Below are 21,142 nucleotides of genomic sequence, written 5' to 3'. Positions count from 1 at the left end.
TTCCCTCATCAATCTCGTTCTTTCGCGCGCGAACAGAGTGATTGCTATTGTGATGCCGCGACAATAGGAACATGCCGGCACACACTCGATGGCAGCACGTGCCACGCCCATGAGCCTTCCTTCTCGGCATCATCTCCCGCTGCGCCCGTCTCTGTGCAGCTGCAACATCCACCCTTCGACTCCGCGGCGCAAAAGCGCCCTGGCTTGACAGCGACCGCCGCCCAACCGTCACGGCGCCATCTATCGCGCACCCCTTCCGACCTCACTCCCGCCATGGCGACTGCCGCCGCCGCGTCGCCGCCAAAGGGCATCCAGCGCCGGTTTCGCGGCTGCTCAAAGATCGGCGAATACGAAATGCTGCAGAAGCTGGGCGAGGGAACGTTTGGAGAAGTCCATAAAGCCCGCCATGTCCGCTCCGGCCAGATCTTCGCGCTGAAGAAGATCCTGACGCACAACGAGAAAGATGGATTTCCCATCACGGCGCTGCGGGAAATCAAGCTGCTGAAGATGCTGTCCCACGACAACGTCCTGAAGCTGGAAGAGATGGCGGTCGAGAGACCCAAGGCCGAGGGCAGGAAACGCGCCATTCTGTACATGGTTATGCCCTACATGGACCACGATCTCTCGGGTCTCCTCGACAACCCAGACGTCCATTTCTCGGAGCCGCAGATCAAGTGCTACATGCTCCAGCTGTTCAAGGGCCTCCGCTATCTGCACGACAACCACATCCTTCACCGGGACATGAAGGCAGCAAACCTCCTCATCAATAACCGCGGCCGACTACAGATTGCAGACTTTGGACTGGCTCGGCACTACGACGAGCCGGTGCCTCAGCGCGGCAGGGGCAATGGCGAAGCTCGACGAGATTACACTACGCTGGTGGTAACTAGGTGGTATCGCCCGCCGGAGCTGCTTCTTCAACTTCGACGATACACGCCGGCCATCGACATGTGGGGCGCTGGCTGCGTCTTTGGCGAAATGTTCAAGCGCAAGCCCATCCTCGCGGGACAAAGCGACCTCCATCAAGCCCAGATCATCTTCGAGTTGGTCGGCTCTCCCAACGACCAGAGTATGCCTGGCTGGAATGTCCTCCCTGGTGCGGAACCCGTGAAGAGCTTTCAAGCAAGCAGTGGCAACCTTCGAAACAGGTTTAGGGAGCTCAGTCCGCAAGGTCTCAATCTCCTCGGCGAGCTCCTGAAGCTCGACTGGCGGAAGCGTATAAATGCTATCGATGCTATCGATCATCCTTACTTTAGAGAAGAACCCCGGCCTATGCGCGAAGAGGATATTCCCACCTTCGCCGACTCGCACGAACTCGACAGGCGCAACGCCCGTGGCCAGAAGCAAGCGCTACCGCCTGCGCCAGCAGGAGGAACTGTTGGCGGAGGCCCTCACGGAGACTGGACCGGGTCTGGTCCACCCCCGACTGGTGTCCCTGGATCCTGGATGGATGGGGATCGAAGGTACGGACCGCAAGATAGAGGCCCGCCAGGTGTCGACCGGCTGCCGCGAGGAGGCTATGAACGCCGACCCCCACCATACGACCACCGACCCCCTCCGCCACCGCCGCCGGAGCGCCGACCGCACTGGGGTAACGGTGCAGAAGCACGACACGGCAATCTTCCCCCGCCTCCAGGCGAAGGTCGGCACCCTCTACCACATCCACCTCGTTACGGGCCTGCTGGAGAGCGCGGACACCGCCCCCCGGTCGGCGACACGTACATCCCCAGCTATGGCGACGACGGCCCGCGACCGAGAGAGAACAGGCGATCACGAGACCCCGACGATCGGCCTAGAGATGGCCGGCGAGGCTCTAGGGACTCGGGCCATTCTCGGGACGGCTATCCCGATGACCGGTCGGATCGCGGCCGGGGTTACAGAGACAGAGACCGTCCCGGAGACTCACGCGGCTTTGGACGCGACCGGCGAGACGCGAGGACTCGCTCACGGAGCCCAGACCGACGAGAGAGGCCCCGCGAGCGTGAGCGTGAGCGTGACAGGGACATATACAGACGGTGAGAAGGACGCGCGTTGATTCCACATCAGGTGGAGAGGCTTTGGGTAGGCACATTTAGATGGAGCGGAGCAAGATTACTTCTTTCTCTTCGCGCTAGATTAATGCTCTGGCGTGAGAGGATACTGGTTCTTTGGAATACGGCGCAATGGGGTGACGAGATTGGACGAGATTGGTTGACATGCATGGCGTCATCGGCATTGTTATGGATGGACTGATCTGGTGGAACTGCGTAGACGGGCGTTTGGAGGGACTTGAGCATTTACACGGCGTCGGATTGCCTGGCGTCTAGCTCGTCTAGCTGCTGCCGTGGACTATTAGCGGCCTTTGTATTGCCCTGCCTCTGAGATACATCAACCTATTTGTACCAGCGCGTGTTCGGCAATACTCTCCTAATCTGCTATGTGTAGGCGCCCGGCGCCCGGTGTCCTCGTAGCTGACTGCCGACAATGGAGCAGAGCGCACTCGTGCTGACTCCAGCGTGTTGGACTTGCCACAAACGTCGGTCCGTGTGCTGTCTGGTGTTGGAATACGGGTGCTACATATAGACGTGGACGGCGCAGCGAACGAGCGTTCTTCCCCGCAAATACAGCGGCCAGCTATTGCTTTTGGTGGTGGCTGGGCACCTGGAGGTGTTCCGATGTTCGCTGGCGCAAGGTTAGCCACCGATTGCGGCATCGACGTCTGTCTTTATTGATGGGTGACTCAGGCCAGACCCCCGCGGCCGAAAAATTCCCCACCACACAATAGTCTCGCGGCGTATTCCCAACTTTTCACACTACGCCCACACACGCCACCGGAGACGCCCAATTGCTGTGGCGACGCATACCCTGGACTATAAACATTCAGCCGATACACTTTTCTATTGAACACCTGCTTGAACAGCGGGTTTCAACACATTCGCCATGTCCACAGTCGTCAACGGATACATGCACGAGTCCGAGCGGATAGCTCACACCGAGGAAAAGCACCTGCCGGGTGGCTGGGTGGTGCTCAAGTTTGGGGGAACGAGTGTGGGAAAGTTCGCGGAGAACATCGCCAGCATTGTGAAGTCGGGCGCACTCAGACGAAAGACGAGACGAAAGGTTACTAATACCATGCAGGACTGGCCTCCGCGACAACCGCACCGCTATCGTTTGCTCCGCCCGCAGCAACAACACGAAGCTCGAAGGGACGACGAACCGGCTTCTCCGCGCCGCGCGAGCCGCTGAGAAAGCGGGCTCCCGCGGCTACGACGACATCGTCGAGGCGATCCGCGCCGACCACATACAGGCAGCGAAGGACACGCTCGTGAACCCTGACATTCTGGCCGCCTTCATCGAGGATGTCAGTGCCGAGTGCGAGAGCCTCACCAAGATCCTGGAGTCTGCGCAGCACTTGGAGGAGGTCACAAGCCGCGCCGAGGACAAGATTGTGAGCAAGGGAGAGAAGCTGAGCTGCCGCTACATGGCCGCGCTGTTGAACGACCGCTTTGTGCCGGCGCAGTACGTCGACCTGTCGGATGTGGTCAAGTTCAATGCTCCGACCAAGGGACTTGGTGAGCAGTTCTTTAAAGACTTGGCTGAGGCTATAGCCAAAGAGGTGGAGACGTGCGGTGACAAGGTCCCCGTCATTACGGGCTATTTTGGCAACGTTCCGGGGGGTATCTTGAGCGCCGTCGGACGCGGATACACCGATCTGTGTGCTGCCCTGGTCGCTGTTGGCACCAAGGCGACCGAGCTGCAGATCTGGAAGGAGGTGGATGGTATCTTCACGGCCGACCCCCGCAAAGTCCCTACTGCTCGACTCCTGCCCGCCGTGACCCCCTCCGAGGCCGCCGAATTGACCTTCTATGGCTCTGAGGTCATCCACCCGTTCACCATGGAGCAGGTGATCCGCGCCCGCATCCCCATTCGCATCAAGAATGTTATGAACCCGCGCAACAACGGCACCGTCATCTTTCCCGACAAGATCGACGACATTGACCCTCACGCTCCTCTCAAGGACCCGAAGCTCTTCCGCACTCGATCCTCGAGTCTGCTTACCCGCCACCAGCGCCCGAAACGCCCTACGGCCGTCACCATCAAGCACGATGTCATTGTCCTGAACGTTCACAGCAACAAGCGCACTCGCGCTCACGGTTTCCTTATGAACATTTTCAGCATTCTGGACAGATGGCATCTCTCCGTCGACCTCATTTCTTCCTCCGAGGTCCATGTTTCCATGGCACTGCATTCTGAGTCCGCGCTTTTGAGTGGTGGAGGGGAGGATGAATACAAGATTCAAGATCAAGATCTTCGCGGCGCCATCGCTGAGCTGGGCGCCCTCGGCACGATTGATATTGTTCCTGATATGGCCATTGTCAGCTTGGTCGGCAAGCAGTTGAAGAACATGGTTGGTATCTCAGGCAAGTTCTTCAGTGTTTTGGGCGAGAACAACATCAATATCGAGGTAAGTTCTCCATCGCGTAATCAATCTATTGGGCAGACGCTGACAAGCTATCACAGATGATCTCTCAGGGTGCCAGCGAGATCAATATCTCTTGTGTCATCGAGGAGCGCGAGGCCGACCGTGCCCTCAACGTCGTGCACACGAATCTTTTCACGTTTTTGGAATAGACGAGCATCTGCATCTGCGGAGTTGGGACATATCGCATTCGATCTAGAGGTATATACCTGTGTATTTTTGACATGCATGCTGACATTTGCATAAGACGGAGGCTTTATTCCAGCGTCAGTTCTAGAAAAGTCAAATGTCCAATGCTATTCAAGTTTCCTCATGTCTTATTCACCTTGATGTTCCCCTTTCCAGTGATGATGGCCACCATCGGTGAACAGCTTGCGGGGGAGACAGAGCGGGGGGCATGCAAACGCGGTGAATACGGCCACGAATTGCAGAGCGCCGTCGTCATGCGTACCAGACCGCTCATGAGCATGACTGCCCGCCCCTCTATTCACTCGAAGGCCAAATCTTCTTTTCTGCTTCTCGCGTCAAGCAAATTTTCCTGTCTGCAACAACAACACGCTCACGCGACAGCACTCGCCATTCTCGCCCACAGCGTCGACGACGTCGTCCCACGCGTATCGTTCAGCAACCACACGTTCTGCGAGCCGTTCACGAGCTCAGAAGGAGAGGAGAGAAGGAGTTTCAGGTTCTGAAGCGTAGGTACAGCGTCTGTTTGCTGCGTCTGGGCTGCCACTCTGCCATCCTGCCATTTGCTTGAGCTGCTTTGAGGGGAGGACGCTGGAGTGGAGGAACATCTCACATCTAGCTACGTCCCCAGCATCCTGACGACCTTCGCGTCTCTATCCGTCTTCCGACATCCTTGAAGCTACGCCGCTCTATCGACCACCGTATCAGGCCGCTTGAAGGCCTTCACGTCCCTTTCCACCTACCAGCATCCTCGCCGCCTCGCCGCTCGCTCGACCTCAGTATCAACCAGCCCGAAGCACTCCAGCCCACAATGGACAGTCCCAGGCCGGTAGAATGGGTGTCCCCCTTCATGAGCAAGGTCAACGCGCTCACCGAGCGCAAGCGAAGCCGCGCCCTCTCGAAAGCCTCGATAATCGAAGAGGAAATCGAAAACGGCGACGCAAGAGCAAGGAAGCTGCGCGTAATGGCGCGCAAGGAAGAAGACCTGCTCCGCAGCGAAGCCAGCACCCGGCTTTCTGGCGCCACCATCACGGAGCCAGAAGCCCCTCAGCCCGCAATCCGCGCCTTCTTCGACCGCCCCCTGCCCGCAAGCCCAATCGGCAACGCCTTTTCCGGCGAGCACTTCTGGGCCCCGTCTTTCGCCTCCGAGCAGGTGGGGAAAGCGGCGCCTGAGGCCCTTCAGCCCCCGGCGGAGGCGGCGAGCAGACTCGCCTTCGACCAGGTGCTAGAGGACATCCAGGCTCTCGCGAGCCAAATCGCCGCGTCTGCGACGCCCACGCCCGAAGAAGAAGTCCGCGCCGCCCAAGCCGTGCTCACCTTCAAGCAAGAGGAATTCGCCGAGCTCTACGAGTTCCCTTCCCCAGAGGCCGTTGCGCTCCGCATGGAGCAGCTCGCGTTCGAGGACAAGAGGGCGCTGGCTACGTTTGGCATCGCGGCGAGGGAGGATCTGGACGATGTCAATAAGTGGCTTGAGGTTGATGAGAAGACGCTGGAGTTCACGACGGTTCTGGACCATGCAAGGGATAGCTTGAAGATTCTGCGCGAGCGGCGGAAGAGCAGGGAAATTGAGCTTTCTGCGCCGGCGCTGGGGTTGGTGTGGGCGGGGCGGATTTGCGAGGATAAGGTGGGGAGGGTGGGGAGGGAGGAGGGCGGTGGTAGTGATGAGGATGAGGAGGAGGAGTATGGGAAGGTGCTGAAGAGCATTCAGGAAGAGATTGGGGGGTTTGAGGGGGGTTCTAAGGCGGAGGTGAAACTGCGACGGAAGTTCTCGGAGCGCGTTATCAACAGGCGGAGAATGAAGGGAAAGGCGCCGTCGGTGCTGGATCTGGCGAGCTGGGCTTCGGAAATCAAGCGCATGGAGGAACAGAAGGAGGAGGGTACGCCCACGCCCACGCCCACTCCCACCACAACCAGGAACGCCTCCGACCTCAGCAAAGACACCTAAAGGTCTCCCGCCCCACCGATCCACTACTCCGGCTTCTCGAACAGCAAATGCGTCACGCCCCACGTGTCCCCGCCCTCCCACTTAAACAGCTCCGCACACGCCATATAGAAGATCTGCCACCTGTTCCACCACGTCACCACGCCCTCCTCGCCATACGTCTCCTTCAGCCCCGGCCAGATGTCCTCTTTACACTCCAGCATCTTGCGCAGCCAGTCCTCGCACGTCTGCGCGTAGTGCCTCCCGTTGACCCACCACTGCTTCTGGACGCGCAGATCGTCCTGGAAGAACAGGAGCAGGTCAGCCGAGGGCATGGTGCCTAGAATATAGAAGTCAGCACAATCCCTTCAGGCCGGTATTTCCCAAACCCAGCACCTCGAATCGAAGCGAATCGACTCAGGAACCGAATTAGACCGTCTAGACATACCCCCCGTAAAGAACTGCTCCGTCATCCACCCGCTCTCAAAGTCATACGGCGTGCTCCGATGCGCGAAAATATGCACGAACAGCTTCCCGCCTGGCTTCAGCGCCCGCGCTACCTTCGCCAGCAGCAGCTGGTAGTTCTTCATGTGCTCGAACAGCTCGATCGAGACGACGCGGTCGAAGCTGCCGGGCTCGAACTCGTAGTCCACGACGTCCCCCGTTATCACGGTGAGATTCGTCAGTCCCTTAGACGAGGCGATAGAGTCGATGTACGCCTTCTGCGTGCGCGAGTTGGAAAACGCGGTGATTTGCGAGTTGGGGAATTTCGAGGCGAAGTATAGAGCGGCGGAGCCCCATCCGCATCTGCGAGCTTGTTCTCAGCATGGGTCTGGGCACGTGACGCACGCTCACACCCTCCCGACCAACCAGAGAGACAGATAGATAAATAGATAAACCAAAACATACCCCAGATCCAAAACCGCCATCCCATCCCTCAACCCCGCCCTCTCTACATAGCACTCCAGCATCCTGACTTCCGCCTCTTCCAACCCCTCATCCCCCCGCTCATACAAACACGCCGAGTACTTCATCCGCGGGCCGAGCATGCCCTTCAGCACCGCCGTGCCGACTTCGTAGTGCTGCGCGTTTGCAGTCTGCGTTTCTATCGCAATAGGGCGTGTGCGCAGAAGCTCTACGTACGCCATCTTCGACTCGTAGGCTGCGGTTAGAGAGGTGCTGGAGAGGGAGGCGAGGCGCTGGGCGAGCTGGCGCCGGATGCCGAGGCGGATTAGGGGGTGCGGGAGGTAGCCGGCGTCGAGGAGGTAGTCTGAGGTTTGGGTTAGGGGTTGGATGATGGAGGCTGTGGTCCTTATGGAGACTGAAAGTACCTGAGATGGAGTTCATTGTGCTTGCTTGATTGATTACTGGGGAGGAATGAATGAGTATAGACGAGCGTGATGAACAAGACCGTGCACTAGGAAAATCCTCTAATAGCTCTTTCTTCTACAGACAGACGGACGAGCTATCGTGACCTTGAGGCCATGTTGTTGAGAGGAATGCGGGTTTCATAGTGCGCTGGAAGCGGTTTAGCGGTTTGAGTCTGTGACGTCACGATTTATGCGCTGGGCGTGGGAAACTTTGTCGGGTATCGCGAGCGGAAGGTTTGTATAAAGAGAGTGGTGAGGTTTATTTGTTGGGGAATATGGGCGAGATGTGTCTGTTGGGGATATCAGTGGCGTAGGTAAAGCGTGCGGTTGTGCTGACCAATGGAGGAAAGGGGTTGCTCTTGACATAGTGCAGTGATCGGCATATGAATGCTACGCAGGTGGCAGGGTTGAACGTGGGACAATGTGCAAGGTACAAACTCTCTAATAATGATTCAAATTCCATAGAAATGGCACAAAGCCCTAATTCTAGCGCCTAGCCGGCACGCATACAAACTCCGAACGGAAAGGCCTTCAAACTCATAACCTCCTCCCATCATCCAAGCTTGCTAGTTTTCATCCTCCTTCTCAGGCCAGCTCGGCCGGCACTTGCAGCCCTTAACCTTGATATGCATGACCCCAGCCTTAGTAGCATCCACGAACCACTCCGCCCACTTAAGTTCATGGTTCACGAAGTTATCGCACTCGCCCATCTCAATACGCTCATCGCTGACCTTGCGCATGAAAGCGCGCAGCTTGAGCGCCATATCATACAGCGAAGGCGGCTGCATGCCGTCCGTCAGCCTGCCGTGCGTCTTGTCCAGCTCCGTGCTGAGCATGCGCTCCAGCCGGTTGGACATCTGGAAGAAGACGTCCTCGGCCTCGGCCCACTCCAGCAGCTTCTTAGCCCGCACCTTCAGCTTCATGCTGTCGTCCGCGGTGGCGTGCGTGCAGGGGAGGCGCTTGCCGGCTTTCCAGAAGTCCCAGTCTGCGTCTGTACGGAGGACTACTTTGTCGTTGAAGGAGGAGTCGGGGTTGATGATGGGCTCGCCCGGGTGGACGATTGCTTCAGTTGTCTCTTCATCCTCTGAGTCGTCTGAATCAGACGAGTCGGAGTAGAAGAAGCCATAGCCTTGTCGTGGCTGCGGATAAGGTTGTACCGCCGTGAAAGAAACCGCGGGACAAGCCTCGACATTGGCCTCTGTAATGCCCGTGACGGGCTGAGCTTTGGCGGCTATGGGTGGCTTTCCTGAAAAGCTCGTGCTCATCGCTGCACTCGCATTGTTCATGGCTTTGGATGACATTCCAGTGAAGCTCATACTTACCGGGTCGTTCGATTTGAAGCTCGACAAATTCTTCGAGAAGCTTGTATTCACTGATGAGTGCGATGAAGTCGATTCGAAGCTCGACCACGCACCGGGAACAGCGGGGGCTTTCGATGTCTTATGATCCTCACGGTTAGTTTCTTCCTCGGGAACGGACGGCATGCGTGGCAGCTTCTTATAGAAGCTCGTGGTTAACACCGCATTGTTAGGACCAGCCCCTGAATTGTGAAGGGCTGCCTTCATCGACCCAGAAGGTCGAGGAGTCTGAGACGCGGAAGTCCTTAGGATTGTGGACACAATGGTCGGACGGAGCTGCTGGGGTACGAGTTCCGCAAAGCGTTTGGTCGCGTAAGACGAATATGAGGGGACTGGTAGGATCGGGGGAATACGATGTTGATCCAAGGACGCCAAAGATGGACGCTCCTGACGTGCCTTCTTCTCGAGGCCATTGAGGTTAAACGGGGCTCGGAGCATCGACTTGTGCCGCTTAGGCACACGGGTTTTACGCTTGCCCTGGTTCTTGACAGCAAACGAGAGGAACTTTGGCTCAGTTGCAGGAAGATCGTTCTTTGTATCTTCCGGTGGCTCCGATCCACCGCGCCGGCGATGCTCATCATCGGACGGCACCTCCGATCGTTGCTGAGAAGTTAGCTTGGCTAACGATATGAAGCCTTCCGGAGTACTTACTCGGAGAGCTATGTCGAGACTGATTCGTTTGGTGCTAGGAGCTATTGCGGACTGTGGAATGTTAGTAGAGTCAGGAGAAATAGACACATTTGGGACGTACGGCTGGTGGAGAGTTGCTGGCTTGACGCTTGTGGCCCTTGAAGGACATTTTTTGACACGTTTTCTAAGGCTGGTACGGGGAAGAATGTGGAGCTGCTTGTTGATAATGCTCGATATACTTTTGGTGTTGCGAGGTGCAGACAGAGTTGGTTGATGTCCGAAGAGTTCTAAGTGTATGCGGAGGGTATGGGAGCCTTTATATATGGATGGCGGCGAGCAGCTGTGGTTGAAGCAACTGCAAACTAGGGGTGAAAGGATGAAAAGAAAGCGAATGCGAAAACTCGTGGTCGAGGGGCCTGTTGTTGCCTTGGGTCGTGCATCGTGGTGTAACCCCGCCAGTAGCATCTCTTCTTGTATAGGACGGATCATCAAGTGTGCAAACATTGCCCCTTGTTGCTACGATGGCAGTGGAACGACGACGCCTTGATAAGATTGGCACAAGATCAGACAAGGACATGAGTACAGGTCCCGGGGAATGTATCATATAGAAGTTCGTATGTGGGGGGCAGTCGACTCGTGGTATCAAAATCCGCTCTTCCAAAGCCAGTCGTCCATGTCTCTTACTCCAGCTAATACAATGTGACCCCTTCGGCGCCACGACCTTGACGTTCTTCCTCGCACCTATTTCTTCTTTCCATGCACAAGTAGCTCAACGCCAGTGCGCACCACGCCGATGGTCGCTCCAGTTTGGATTGCCTCGTTGCCGCCGCCACTGAGGCGGTACTCAATATCGGCGAGGCCTGACATCCAGGTCACCATAGTCTGTGGCGGAACGTCGTTTTTTACCAGCTCCTCGCTCAGTGTAGTCAGAATATCTGCTAGTGCGAGGCCTTTCGTCATCTTGATATTGTTGATGGTCCTCAAGCACTGAGTGATATCACCCGTTTCCAGCAGCATGTTCAAGATGAACTGGATGTCTGCGGGATGCGGCGCTGCTATGCAGTCGTAGATGGTAGTCTGTGTGATCTGGTCCCGCTCGATGGTGCTGGGATCGGGTGCAGGCTGCCCGGGCGGTTGCAGTGGGGTGCTGGATGCATGGCATGCCTGCAGCACGTTCAACGCTCGCCTCATATCACCCTTGCTCAGTGTGACAAGCGACTCGACAGCTTCCTGTGTGATGTTCACCTTTTCTTCTTCGATGACCTTATCCACCAAGCTTCTGATATCGGCCTCCTTTAGCGGGGAGAATCGAAACCTCGTACACCGCGAGAGAAGGGCCGGGGACAATTTGTGCGTGTAATTTGCGATGATGCAGAACCTCGTATTAGCCGTGTATTTCTCCATGATTCTTCGAAGAGCCATCTGCGCGGTCGCCGTCATAGCGTCGGCTTCGTCGAGGATAATCAGCTTGAACGTGGCGAGTGACGAAGCCTCGCCAGGCTTTGGTGCAGCGGCGAAGATCTGCTTCGTGCTGCTGAAAGTCTTGATCTGCTCTCGGACAACGTCAATTCCTCTGTCATCTGAGGCATTCAGCTCCAACACCATCTGCCGCATATTCTTGTTCCCATATATCCGCCGTGCCAGAGCGAGGACTGTCGACGTTTTACCGGTTCCGGGCGGGCCATACAGAAGAAGATGGGGTAGACGCTGCCATTGTAAGCATACGGACAAGAGGAGATTGGACCGCCCATACATTCGAATCGACGAACTTGTTGATAGTAGCTATTATGTCCTGGTGGCCTTCGACGTCGGCAAGCGAGTTTGGTCGATACTTCTCTACCCTTCGCGAACGTCAGCAATTGTATACTGAGGCGCACATGTCGGCTTGCATACCATGGGAGGGAGTCTTCAGCTTCGACCGGAAGGTTCGCAGCGCTCCGCTTCCCCTTCTTCGTATCTCCGCCGAACGTGATGGAGGTGTCTGCAACGGGCGCATCCACATCCATGTCATCTTCAAAGTCCGACATTTTGGTGATGATGTGATTCTAAAAGCCGAGGTTAGTGCTTGCGGGGGTATTGAAAAGCTGTGGATGTGTAGAGCAACAACTTCGGTGCGCAAAGTCGGGATGCGGAAAATGTGGGCGCGGAGACGCGTCGCGCTCCAGGACGTGTTAATGGGCTGAAGAGGCGATGACTAAGCAGACTACATCCCACTTCAAGGGCAGCTGCGCCATCAACTCTGTTGAATTCTCCAACCAGCCCGCGCAATACGCCCAGTGAGCGGGCAAGCACATATTCAAGATGCCTGTACGTCTTACATACTGTTCTAATCTTCAGAATGACAGCGGAACCCCACAATTGGCGATTAGATACTAACCACCTGCTAGGCCTACCACTCCGTCTTTCTCGACGAGCCAAACCAACAGCTAATCGGTACCTTTCCTCCTCCCTCTCCTGCCAGTCCGCCGACTAACTTTGCACCCAGGAAACTTTGCGCTCCTCCCCCTCCGCACACGAACCCGCGGCCCCGCGCTGCAACTCCCATCGCTCCCCGCAGACGTCACCGACCTCACCATCGAGCCCTCCCACGAGTCCTACGACCCGCTCGACGAGATCCTATCGCTCTTCCGCGCCAACACCTTCTTCCGCAACTTCGAGATCAAGGGCCCTGCCGACCGCGTGCTGATCTATGGGATCCTGTTTGTGAGCGAGGTGCTGGGGAAGATTAGGCCGGGGATGAGTAGGAGGGATGCGGAGAAGGTATCACAACGTCCGATTATTACTTGGGCATTCGGGTTTTGGAGGTGCATGGATTGTTGAAGTGCTGACTCGGACTAGGCTGTCATGAACGTCGCGCTGGACACGAACTTCGCGATCCCGGGCGATGCGGGCTTCCCGCTGAACCAGGCTTTTGAGGCGCCGGCGGACAGGAATCAGGCCGAGATGCTGAGACAGTATATCATGCAGATGCGGCAGGAGCTGGCGACGAGGCTGCTGAACAGGGTATATGCGGATGGGAGTAACACGCCGAGCAAGTGGTGGCTGAGCTTCACGAAGAGGAAATTCATGGGCAAGGCGCTGTAGATGGGCGGGCTATCAAAAGTACTAAGCGGGGCTTCATGAGACAAGAGCGCAACGGTCGAGCTGGATGGCTTTTGGGAAGGGTCAAAATAAGCCGATATGGACAGCTAGACTTGGATATCGAGTTTTATCATGCCGCTGTCGTGATAGATTACGATTGCACCGCACTTTCAGGGCCCGTCTTCCTCTTCTTTCCCCGTCCGTGGCCCCTAGCTTCGACCCGCCCCTCTACCGGCAGCACCCTGGTTGCGGTGAACAAGTAGCCTTCCGCACCACCGCGGCTCGTCATGAAAGGATGTGTCCTCCCAGGCAGCACCTGCCAATGCCTCGCCCTCGCAGTCTGCAGTGACGGCGCCAGCAGCAGGGTCGGGTTGACCGGGAAGTCATCTTCCTCGTCGCCGTCCTCCGTCCCGTTGACCTCCTCGTCATCTTCCTCCTTAATTTCCTTCTTAACTTTACTCCCGTTCTGCAGGGGCCCAAACTCGCGCGCTATATACGCCGCCCTCCGCTCCTTGCTATACAAATCGCACAGCTCAACCAGCGGCTCGACGTTCGGGCTATACACCACTACTCTCCCCCCGCCCCTGACCAGCGGCACCAGCTCCTTCAAAATACTCCTCGACTCCATGACGCTCGCCACGACCAGTCCGTCAAAGCCGCCTCTCCGCGTCTCGTCCACCACCCTCGTTGTCTTCTCCCACCGCCTGCGTTTCTTGTAATAGTTACCTCGCTTGCTGCTTTTCATGCCCGCGAGCACTTCTTCGGAGAGGACTTCGGGCTCGAGGTACGAGGGGTCTTCGGTGGGATGGAGCAGCTGCAGCCAGGAGACGGACTTGAGGTGCTGGTAGAGCGGGTGCGAGGGGGTCGGGTTGCCGGTGTCGAAGCCGAAGTATTTTAGGTAGGAGAGGTTGGGTTGGTTGTTGGGGTGCAGGACAGTGAGGGTGTTTGTGCTGGCGGACATCTGCGGGATGTGTGGCCGTGGTGCTTTTCGTGGGCGGTTTGATGGGTCTTCTGGTGCGGCCGTGGGTTCCACGAACTCGGATTCCTGTTTGGGTGCTGATCCGTTCTGTGGCGGATTTGGTACGTCGTCTGTACCCGTCATGATGATGTCCGAGTCATCTTGTTCTGGGACTTCGCTTGCTTCTCCCGTGCCATTTTCTGCCTGGCTCAGCGTCTTTGCTGTTTCTTCGGGAGCAGCAGATGCAATGCCTTCCATTTCTTCTGTGGATGTCTCGTCCTCCTCTTCTGGAGGATATAGAATGGCCATCTTCTCCGCTAGCGCCGCAGTCACGAGTCCACCGGTGTCGTCCACCACTAACCACCTTCCACCTCCTATCTGGCTGACTCCGTCATCCGCTGTCCAGACCCTACTCGGCCCACCGCAATGAATATTCGCCCAGCTGCATATAAGTCCTAGCAACTCTTCTCGGAGCTCCATGATTTTGTATGACTCCCTCTCGGTTATGTATTCGGCGAGTAGACCGACGTCTAGCGGTAATACAGTGAACCTCTTCAGGTACTTTTTCGACTTGCGGAGGGTATACTTGGCGAGAGAGAAGGACGTCTTCTCCTCGATGGCCATGTGCGACGCCATGATCTTTGCTATTATTTCCTTGCCCGACCCCGCGCCCGCCTTCTTCAGCTCCTCGATCTCTTCCATGGAGAGTGTCTGCCGCGTCGGATCATCGACCGTCAGACGGTTGTTGCGCATTATCACCTCCCCGTCCTCTCCCACGATATCGAATTCGCCCCCGCCCTCCACCGGGGCATCTTCCTCTCTGGTTTCGGCGGGTGTCGCATGGTCGCTGCCCAGAACTTCTGCGTGTAGCTCGGCGGCAGGCACAACGCGCAATTCGGGCCTTCCCTTCCCGTCTTCCTTCTCGATGAGCTCAAAGGTGAGGTAGTACGGCCGGCCGAGTATCTGGTTCGCATTGAAGGTCCCGACTTTGGCGAGGTTGATATTGCTGCATTTTGTCAGAAAATTGTGTCGTACACGGTGAATACGAGTAGAGGCCCGAGGATGCTCACTGCAATCAGTCCACGTACGTATTGGGGGCAATCTCGATGATCCTGAGCAGGCCGGAGGCCAGTCGGAGGGCGATGTGCGTATCCGGCCGTATGTAGGAGTGCATTGCGCGGCCTGCGGTTAGATTCTGCGCTGACGGCCTGAGCTACGAGGCCATGCGCGCGGCAACCTCCTCGCGTCCAAAATGGCAATCTTTACGAGCACGAGAAGGGGGGAATACGATGGCTAGAAAATACTGCGAAAAGATCTCCAGAGGTGAAGGAAGACTCGGCGAATAATAATGGGCCGCACCAAGTTCACGCTTCCCCACACGGACAAAAAGCTGTGGCACCAGGTGGCGGTGCATTCCTGGGCCGGGCAAGGATCCTCTCGCGGGGGCTGGGCTGCGCTTCAGTCGTCATCGCCTACCCGCAAGCCCGCAGCTTCCTACGCCGGGCCGCGTACACTTGGACAATTGTTCGCCGCCGCATGCCACAGCTTCTTCCTTACACACGATACCCCGTCGCCGATAGCATTCACTCCTCCCTCGCGACACTCTTCACCGCGCCTTCAATTCAGCGCCAGTGAGCAGACTGATACTGAAAGGTGGCTGAAGCTCACACCAGTTCTCCGCACCGCGAGCAGGCTTCCCAACTCCACCACGCTCCACCATGGTGCTGCGGAAGAACACGCCGCAAGCAACTCTCGTGCCCGCGCCGCTCTCGCAAGCAGCCAACAACCCTCCGTACCCCACAACGCCCGCAGACGAGCACCCGCCGAACCTCCCTTCCACACACGGGCAGCAGGAGCTCTACTCCCCGGACCTTAACACATCGCCCGCCTTCAACCTAAAACCCGTTGAGGAGGCCCAGAAGCAAGGAGCTGAGGATGATGACGCCTCGGATTACAGCGACGATGAGTGGGACAAGTCCGACGACGATGAAACCAGCCCAGCAAGCTTGCCCGATCCGCTGAAGATCGGTGGAGGAAAGCCATTGCCAGCCTCGGCGAATACGAATGCGCTTCCGGATGCACTGAGAGCAGGCCCGCCACCGGGAGTAGCAATGAAGAGGCCGATGGAAATCTCGCCAGAGCCTACGGGCGCGACCTCATCATCGTTCGGGGCTAAGAGCAACGCCTCTAGCGGGTCCATACCACTGCAGACGAACAACCCATACCTCAAAATGCAGAACACAGGTCAGAGTAATTTCGGCGCCGAGAGTAGTGAGCAAGTATGGGGTGACGCGCCCGCGCAAGCACAGAAATACAGCGAGCTAGTAGAGCTTCCCTCGTTCCACACGCCTGACACACCCACGAACGACATGGCGAACCTCAAGCTAGACAGCCATGTGCCCCCCTTCCAAAGCGCCAAATCCCCGGATCAACCTCCTCTTATTGCCGTCGAGTCAGCTACACCAGAGTCCGCACATCCGTGGCAGCATATTCCCACTCCTGCTCCCGCTCCTGCTCAGGCTCCCGCTGCCGCTCCCGAGTCACAGCATCACGGCATGGACGCATCCTCGCTCGATGCATTTGAGAGGACTTTCGGAACGCCAGAAGGCGCCAACGACCGAAACAACTCCCAGCAAACTTGGGAGGAGCAGCAAAATGGAGAGCAACGCGAACGAGAGCGGCAGCAGAGGGAACAAGCTGCCGCGCAGGAAGCTGCCGATCGAGAGCGCCAGCACGAAGAAGAGCTCCGCCGCGAGCAGCAAGCAACCAAGTTTACACCCCCGACATCATCGCCCTTTGAGGAAGAGCACCCTCCAGCACTACCACCGAGACGGTCCCAAGAACAGCATCCTCCTCCGATGCCGCCTCGGCCCATTGATACGGGCGTCGGCGCTCCTTCCCACGCTGGCCTAGAGTCTCCTAACACAGTGATGAACAGGCAACGAAAAGAGACTTATCAGATCAAGCATGTTCGATGGCACGACGTCAACAAGCACGGTATCCGGACCTCGCCGATCCTCACGCAAAACATCAACGGCCCCTGCCCTCTACTAGCTCTAGTTAATGCTCTTGTCCTTTCGACTCCTTCAGATGTTGAGACGGCGCTCGTGGAAACTCTCCGAACACGTGAGCAAGTCAGTCTAGGCTTGCTTCTGGATGCCGTCTTTGATGAGCTCATGTCAGGTCGAAGAGGCGATGCTGCTCAGGAACTACCGGATGTCAGTGAGCTGTACAAGTTTCTCCTCGCTCTCCATTCTGGCTTGAACGTCAATCCAATGTTCGTGCAAGATCCGGAGGCGACGGATGGTACTTCGGCGCATTTCACCTCCCTTGGAGCGCGACCTGGCGGATTCGAGAATACTCGCGACATGCGGCTGTACCGGACATTCAACGTTCCCCTGATGCACGGATGGCTTCCTGAGCCAGGCTCTGAAGCTTACCTGGCGTTCGAACGGATCGCAAAAACATATGAGACATCTCAGTATGTGCAATTCCAGGAAGAAGAACTGGACGCCAAGCTGCAATCTGGCGCAGCTCTAAACGAGGATGAACAGCAAATGTTCACCGATATCCATGCTATCAAAGAATTTCTAAACCGGTGGCCTACGCAGCTCACTACGCACGGCCTCAGGACAATGCGAGAGAGCCTCCGACCTGGTCAGGTCGCGATCCTGTTCCGGAACGATCACTTCTCGACATTATACAAGGATCCCAGAACGGACCACCTAGTGACTTTAGTCACGGACCATGGCTATTCCACTCATGACGAGATTGTATGGGAATCCCTTGTAGACGTTAATGGTCAGGGAAGCGAACTCTTCTCCGGTGACTTCCGTCCCATCGGCAACAACAGCACCCCGCAACGGCCCCAGAACCAGCAGCCAGTCCAGAGTCTTCTCGACGTTGATGATAGCCAGGGCTGGACTACTATGCAATCACGCCGCAGTAACCAACAGCATTCCCCATCATCCAACCTGAGCCCCTCCCAGAATACCGCTCCTCTTTCGCCCAGCTCCGATGTCAGCAGGTCAGAGCAGGAAGACCATGATCTAGCATTAGCACTCCAGCTTCAAGAGGAAGAAGAAGATCGACACCGACGTTCACTCGAGGAACGCCGCCGTCGCGAGAACCAGCTGTCAGAAGACGCTATTGCAGCCCAGACAGCTTCACGGCCTGGAAATAGGCGCACACCTCTTCCAGGCGAACCTCGGCCGATGATTCCGCCGCGAAGGAATAACCAGCAAACACACAGGCCCAGCAACGAGCCCGCGCCGCCTCCCACCTACGAGGAAGCAGCTACAAACCCACCGTACCATCCTCCGCACGGACATCCCGCGAACCCTTCCGCACCAGTCCGCCCTCCAGGCAGCGCCTACCAGACAAACACCCAAGGCATGCCGCCAGGTCAAGTTCCTCAGGGACGGAGAAATTCGCGACCTATGATGGGAATGCAGAACCCAATGCAAGGCCGACCTGGCAGGAGGCAGAGCGCAGGCGTGGTGGGACCGAACGGATCTGAAGATCGAGACAAGTGCGTGGTCATGTAGACACGCAACGTATTGCACACGCTTGTACGCTAATGGATTTCGGCGTTCTAGGATTTGTGACTCTTGCCTGGTGGGCTGACGCCTCGGATATACCCAACTCTTCGTCGCGTTTTAGCTCGTATGTCAGGATTTTGCATGGTTTCGGCGTTGGACGCTAGAAGACTCCAGCATAAGGAGCCCTGAATTGTTTTCTTTCACATCGCACAGTGCGGTTTCATAGCTGTACAGAATACATTAACATACCCCTTTTGAATGGTGGACCCAGAGGAGGTGTTGGTCCTGCATTGGCCCTTCGACATCCTTGCTGCAAGTATTATTAGGCACGTATCATTTGGTTGTGCAGGATGATCTGTAGGCGATTCGATGACCTACCCGCCCTAATGTGCATGGATGGGCCAGAAGTGGCTTATAGCACCTCCAGACATTGTAGTAGCCGTGTATTTCCTCGGTTCCGCCGTGTTACACATTCGACTCTCCCTGGGGATAGACTGCAAGAACTACACATTCAACGCTCTCACGGAACTCGACGGGGTCTGAGGTGCCCATTAACTCGAACCGCATATGTTCACCTCTGCCGAACCGCGCCCACACTCCCCTAGTGATTCGGTCAGAGCGATGACCTGTGAATCGTCTTGGCTACATCAGCCGAACATGTTTCCCCGCCACTCTTGCCCGGGATTATGAAAGGAGAGATGTCAATATCGGGATCCTTTCCCCGTATCAGTTGGCTCATAACCTTGCCGCTACCGGGACCTAAAGTTAGCCCGTAAGAGCCATGTCCCCAACAAAGGAAGACATTGGAAGCTCCTTCTGCATGAAACTCACGTCGGCTACTGCGCTCGCAGAGCTGACTCAAGCTCACCGCCGACATCATCGGGAGGCCAGATCTCGTGCAAGGCCTGAAAGACCGGCCAAGGCTTTCGACTTGCAGTTCTTCGAAGGATTCGGGGTCATCATTGCGCTGGACCTGGAGAAACCGGTAGCTACGGCCGGTAAGCTCGGCAACCATGCGAACATTGACTTCTCCTGCCGTGCCTAGAGGAACTAGCGCACCCGGAGTATCTCTCCGGCCGCACACCCATATTGTGCCGTCATCCCGGCCAGCAAACTCCAGCTTCTCGTGGACAATATTATTCAAGCCGATGAAAGCGATTGACTTCTCCGTTGAGGGATTGGGATTCCGGAACACCATCCAGTCTCCAGCATCCATTACCAACTCGAGATGGACGGCCGAGGACGGGAAGAGTTTCTCGTAGACCGCTGGCGTCCAAGGCCCCCCGGCAAGGACCAGCTTCTCGCACGGGACTTTGATCATTCTATCATCTCTAGTACATATGAGTTGGTGGACTCTGCCATCCTCGTCTTGGGCAACGGAAGTCAGCACGGTGGATGTGTATATCCGCACACCGAGCTCAGTGCATCTGTCCGCAAGCCACTTCCCGACGCCAATCGGGTTCCTATTATCGATGGCTGTTAGCCATGTGCTCAAACCTCATGATGTAGCACACAAGGAACCTTACATACACCATGGCGTTCCGGGCACCGAGAAACTCACGGTTCACACGCCATCCCTCACGGCGACGCAGCCACTCCGGCAGCAAGTCCAGGTTCTCACCATCGCCGCGTTCTACTCCAAAAATTGAGCTGGAGCGCCAGCTGACGGCCGATCTGAAAGCGTCGTCGTGGGAAAGAGCATCCCAGAGCTCGAACGAATATCTCCCCAGCTCAACGAGTCCGTCGGCTTCGAAGGCGTAGTGTATGCAGCCGGTACAGGTACGCGAGGTTGCCGCGAACGGGGAGTGGCAGGCGTCGATAACCGTAATCTTGCTTGCGTGTTGCGGTCCGGCCTGGGCTTGCGCGAGGAAATATGCGGTCCACAAGCCAATTGATCCGGCGCCGACTATGACGATGGTAGCCTGGTCTTTACTTGAGTGAGCCATGGCGGTTGGAGAGCTGGGAGGAGTGAGGATAATGTCGGGAGGATCGGATGGAGAAGGGGAAGGGGGTCGTTCAAGGGTGCATCATCAATGTGTTGTGCGCGCATGTTACCTAGGTATGCACGGACAACTTGCTGGGACTAGTTATTATTTGGCCCCAGGGCCACTGCTCATCGCCTCTCTTCCATATCAGCGGTGAACAGGGGAGATCACGTTGAGCCTCACGCAGTCACTCCTCCTTATCTAATGACCTGCTGGGTGTCGGCGAAGGGGATAGCATCCGACTCTAGGTATTTCCTTTCAAGGATCAGCTCCCGCACAGCTGTCCGATCCATGTTCGGATAGACTTGCGCGCATGTCACCAATTCGTATAGCACGGTGCCCAAGGCGAAAATGTCTGATTTGACCGTCTGTTGGGTCCAGGAGTCACTAGGCGGGTCCGCGCTTTCCATGAGATCCCTCCGTCTCCCGATGCGACCGATGATGATATCTTGCCGGTGGTTCTAGGAGAAAGATTGATCCGTCGATGCTGGGGCCGGCAAAATCGGCGAAAGGTAGTCCATAGTTGTCATCAACGAGGATGTTGTGATGCCAAAGTCACCCGCGAATGATCGATTTCGAATGTATACATTGGAGGCCATCGACGACTTGAGTGACCCGTCTATAACTGCGTCAGCAACAATTTGCGCTATTCA

General features: G+C 56.7%; 11 protein-coding genes across 11 annotated transcripts; 6 read left to right on the top strand and 5 right to left on the bottom strand.

Moving 5' to 3' along the window:
* Nucleotides 1-33: 33 nt before the first annotated feature.
* BU26DRAFT_516146 (Pkinase-domain-containing protein) lies at nt 34-2,403 on the top strand. The gene has a single exon (XM_033828254.1). It carries the CDS (start codon nt 274-276, stop codon nt 2,017-2,019), a length of 1,746 nt encoding a protein of 581 aa, XP_033688879.1. The 5' UTR covers nt 34-273; the 3' UTR covers nt 2,020-2,403.
* A 214-nt stretch (nt 2,404-2,617) lies between these two features.
* On the top strand, nt 2,618-4,751 carry BU26DRAFT_516144 (aspartate kinase-like protein). Its single transcript, XM_033828253.1, has 3 exons — nt 2,618-3,065; nt 3,118-4,444; nt 4,501-4,751. The coding sequence occupies exons 1-3, from the start codon at nt 2,920-2,922 to the stop codon at nt 4,609-4,611; spliced, it is 1,584 nt and encodes a 527-aa protein (XP_033688878.1). The 5' UTR covers nt 2,618-2,919; the 3' UTR covers nt 4,612-4,751.
* A 106-nt stretch (nt 4,752-4,857) lies between these two features.
* BU26DRAFT_230933 (uncharacterized protein) lies at nt 4,858-5,304 on the top strand. Its single transcript, XM_033820873.1, has one exon. It carries the CDS (start codon nt 4,903-4,905, stop codon nt 5,149-5,151), a length of 249 nt encoding a protein of 82 aa, XP_033688877.1. The 5' UTR covers nt 4,858-4,902; the 3' UTR covers nt 5,152-5,304.
* A 152-nt stretch (nt 5,305-5,456) lies between these two features.
* Nucleotides 5,457-6,590, top strand: BU26DRAFT_561140 (uncharacterized protein; the record flags this gene model as incomplete). Its single annotated transcript, XM_033832881.1, has 1 exon — nt 5,457-6,590. One exon carries the CDS (start codon nt 5,457-5,459, stop codon nt 6,588-6,590), a length of 1,134 nt encoding a protein of 377 aa, XP_033688876.1.
* Nucleotides 6,411-8,210, bottom strand: BU26DRAFT_516143 (cyclopropane-fatty-acyl-phospholipid synthase-like protein). The gene is made up of 4 exons (XM_033828252.1): nt 7,898-8,210; nt 7,476-7,836; nt 7,015-7,373; nt 6,411-6,906 (listed from the first exon to the last, which is right to left on the bottom strand). Exons 1-4 carry the CDS (start codon nt 7,911-7,913, stop codon nt 6,614-6,616), a joined length of 1,029 nt encoding a protein of 342 aa, XP_033688875.1. The 5' UTR covers nt 7,914-8,210; the 3' UTR covers nt 6,411-6,613.
* Nucleotides 8,211-8,416: 206 nt separating this feature from the next.
* Nucleotides 8,417-10,389, bottom strand: BU26DRAFT_516142 (uncharacterized protein). The gene is made up of 3 exons (XM_033828251.1): nt 10,046-10,389; nt 9,946-9,996; nt 8,417-9,897 (listed from the first exon to the last, which is right to left on the bottom strand). Exons 1-3 carry the CDS (start codon nt 10,091-10,093, stop codon nt 8,503-8,505), a joined length of 1,494 nt encoding a protein of 497 aa, XP_033688874.1. The 5' UTR covers nt 10,094-10,389; the 3' UTR covers nt 8,417-8,502.
* Nucleotides 10,390-10,402: 13 nt separating this feature from the next.
* On the bottom strand, nt 10,403-12,062 carry BU26DRAFT_601905 (P-loop containing nucleoside triphosphate hydrolase protein). The gene is made up of 3 exons (XM_033835304.1): nt 11,818-12,062; nt 11,678-11,765; nt 10,403-11,631 (listed from the first exon to the last, which is right to left on the bottom strand). Exons 1-3 carry the CDS (start codon nt 11,949-11,951, stop codon nt 10,666-10,668), a joined length of 1,188 nt encoding a protein of 395 aa, XP_033688873.1. The 5' UTR covers nt 11,952-12,062; the 3' UTR covers nt 10,403-10,665.
* A 163-nt stretch (nt 12,063-12,225) lies between these two features.
* Nucleotides 12,226-13,008, top strand: BU26DRAFT_601904 (ARP2/3 complex, 21 kDa p21-Arc subunit; the record flags this gene model as incomplete). Its single annotated transcript, XM_033835303.1, has 4 exons — nt 12,226-12,231; nt 12,312-12,357; nt 12,410-12,684; nt 12,763-13,008. 4 exons carry the CDS (start codon nt 12,226-12,228, stop codon nt 13,006-13,008), a joined length of 573 nt encoding a protein of 190 aa, XP_033688872.1.
* BU26DRAFT_450929 (uncharacterized protein) lies at nt 12,657-15,160 on the bottom strand. The gene is made up of 2 exons (XM_033824754.1): nt 15,034-15,160; nt 12,657-14,969 (listed from the first exon to the last, which is right to left on the bottom strand). The coding sequence occupies exon 2, from the start codon at nt 14,714-14,716 to the stop codon at nt 13,157-13,159; it is 1,560 nt and encodes a 519-aa protein (XP_033688871.1). The 5' UTR covers nt 14,717-14,969; nt 15,034-15,160; the 3' UTR covers nt 12,657-13,156.
* A 300-nt stretch (nt 15,161-15,460) lies between these two features.
* On the top strand, nt 15,461-18,922 carry BU26DRAFT_516139 (uncharacterized protein). Its single transcript, XM_033828250.1, has one exon. It carries the CDS (start codon nt 15,682-15,684, stop codon nt 18,508-18,510), a length of 2,829 nt encoding a protein of 942 aa, XP_033688870.1. The 5' UTR covers nt 15,461-15,681; the 3' UTR covers nt 18,511-18,922.
* A 195-nt stretch (nt 18,923-19,117) lies between these two features.
* Nucleotides 19,118-20,450, bottom strand: BU26DRAFT_561133 (DAO-domain-containing protein; the record flags this gene model as incomplete). The annotated part of the gene is made up of 3 exons (XM_033832880.1): nt 19,118-19,263; nt 19,336-19,967; nt 20,035-20,450. 3 exons carry the CDS (start codon nt 20,448-20,450, stop codon nt 19,118-19,120), a joined length of 1,194 nt encoding a protein of 397 aa, XP_033688869.1.
* Nucleotides 20,451-21,142: the final 692 nt, after the last annotated feature.

This window comes from Trematosphaeria pertusa, assembly GCF_010094035.1.
Source record: "Trematosphaeria pertusa strain CBS 122368 unplaced genomic scaffold BU26scaffold_3, whole genome shotgun sequence".
In the NCBI taxonomy this organism is placed as follows: Eukaryota; Fungi; Ascomycota; class Dothideomycetes; order Pleosporales; family Trematosphaeriaceae; genus Trematosphaeria; species Trematosphaeria pertusa.
This window is presented reverse-complemented; position numbering and strand designations above follow the sequence as displayed.

Coding starts and splice junctions, on each gene's coding strand:
- BU26DRAFT_601905 (XM_033835304.1), bottom strand. CDS start 11,951: ATGTCGGACTTTGAAGATGACATGGATGTGGATGCGCCCGTTGCAGAC. Junction 11,766..11,817: donor GCTGAAGACTCCCTCCCATG/GTATGCAAGCCG, acceptor ACGTTCGCGAAG/GGTAGAGAAGTATCGACCAA. Junction 11,632..11,677: donor ACAAGTTCGTCGATTCGAAT/GTATGGGCGGTC, acceptor TTACAATGGCAG/CGTCTACCCCATCTTCTTCT.
- BU26DRAFT_516142 (XM_033828251.1), bottom strand. CDS start 10,093: ATGTCCTTCAAGGGCCACAAGCGTCAAGCCAGCAACTCTCCACCAGCC. Junction 9,997..10,045: donor CCAGCAACTCTCCACCAGCC/GTACGTCCCAAA, acceptor AACATTCCACAG/TCCGCAATAGCTCCTAGCAC. Junction 9,898..9,945: donor GTCTCGACATAGCTCTCCGA/GTAAGTACTCCG, acceptor CTAACTTCTCAG/CAACGATCGGAGGTGCCGTC.
- BU26DRAFT_516146 (XM_033828254.1), top strand. CDS start 274: ATGGCGACTGCCGCCGCCGCGTCGCCGCCAAAGGGCATCCAGCGCCGG.
- BU26DRAFT_516144 (XM_033828253.1), top strand. CDS start 2,920: ATGTCCACAGTCGTCAACGGATACATGCACGAGTCCGAGCGGATAGCT. Junction 3,066..3,117: donor AACATCGCCAGCATTGTGAA/GTCGGGCGCACT, acceptor AATACCATGCAG/GACTGGCCTCCGCGACAACC. Junction 4,445..4,500: donor AGAACAACATCAATATCGAG/GTAAGTTCTCCA, acceptor AAGCTATCACAG/ATGATCTCTCAGGGTGCCAG.
- BU26DRAFT_516139 (XM_033828250.1), top strand. CDS start 15,682: ATGGTGCTGCGGAAGAACACGCCGCAAGCAACTCTCGTGCCCGCGCCG.
- BU26DRAFT_516143 (XM_033828252.1), bottom strand. Junction 7,374..7,475: donor ATGGCGGTTTTGGATCTGGG/GTATGTTTTGGT, acceptor ACAAGCTCGCAG/ATGCGGATGGGGCTCCGCCG. Junction 6,907..7,014: donor GGAGCAGTTCTTTACGGGGG/GTATGTCTAGAC, acceptor TCTATATTCTAG/GCACCATGCCCTCGGCTGAC.
- BU26DRAFT_230933 (XM_033820873.1), top strand. CDS start 4,903: ATGCGTACCAGACCGCTCATGAGCATGACTGCCCGCCCCTCTATTCAC.
- BU26DRAFT_450929 (XM_033824754.1), bottom strand. CDS start 14,716: ATGCGCAACAACCGTCTGACGGTCGATGATCCGACGCGGCAGACACTC.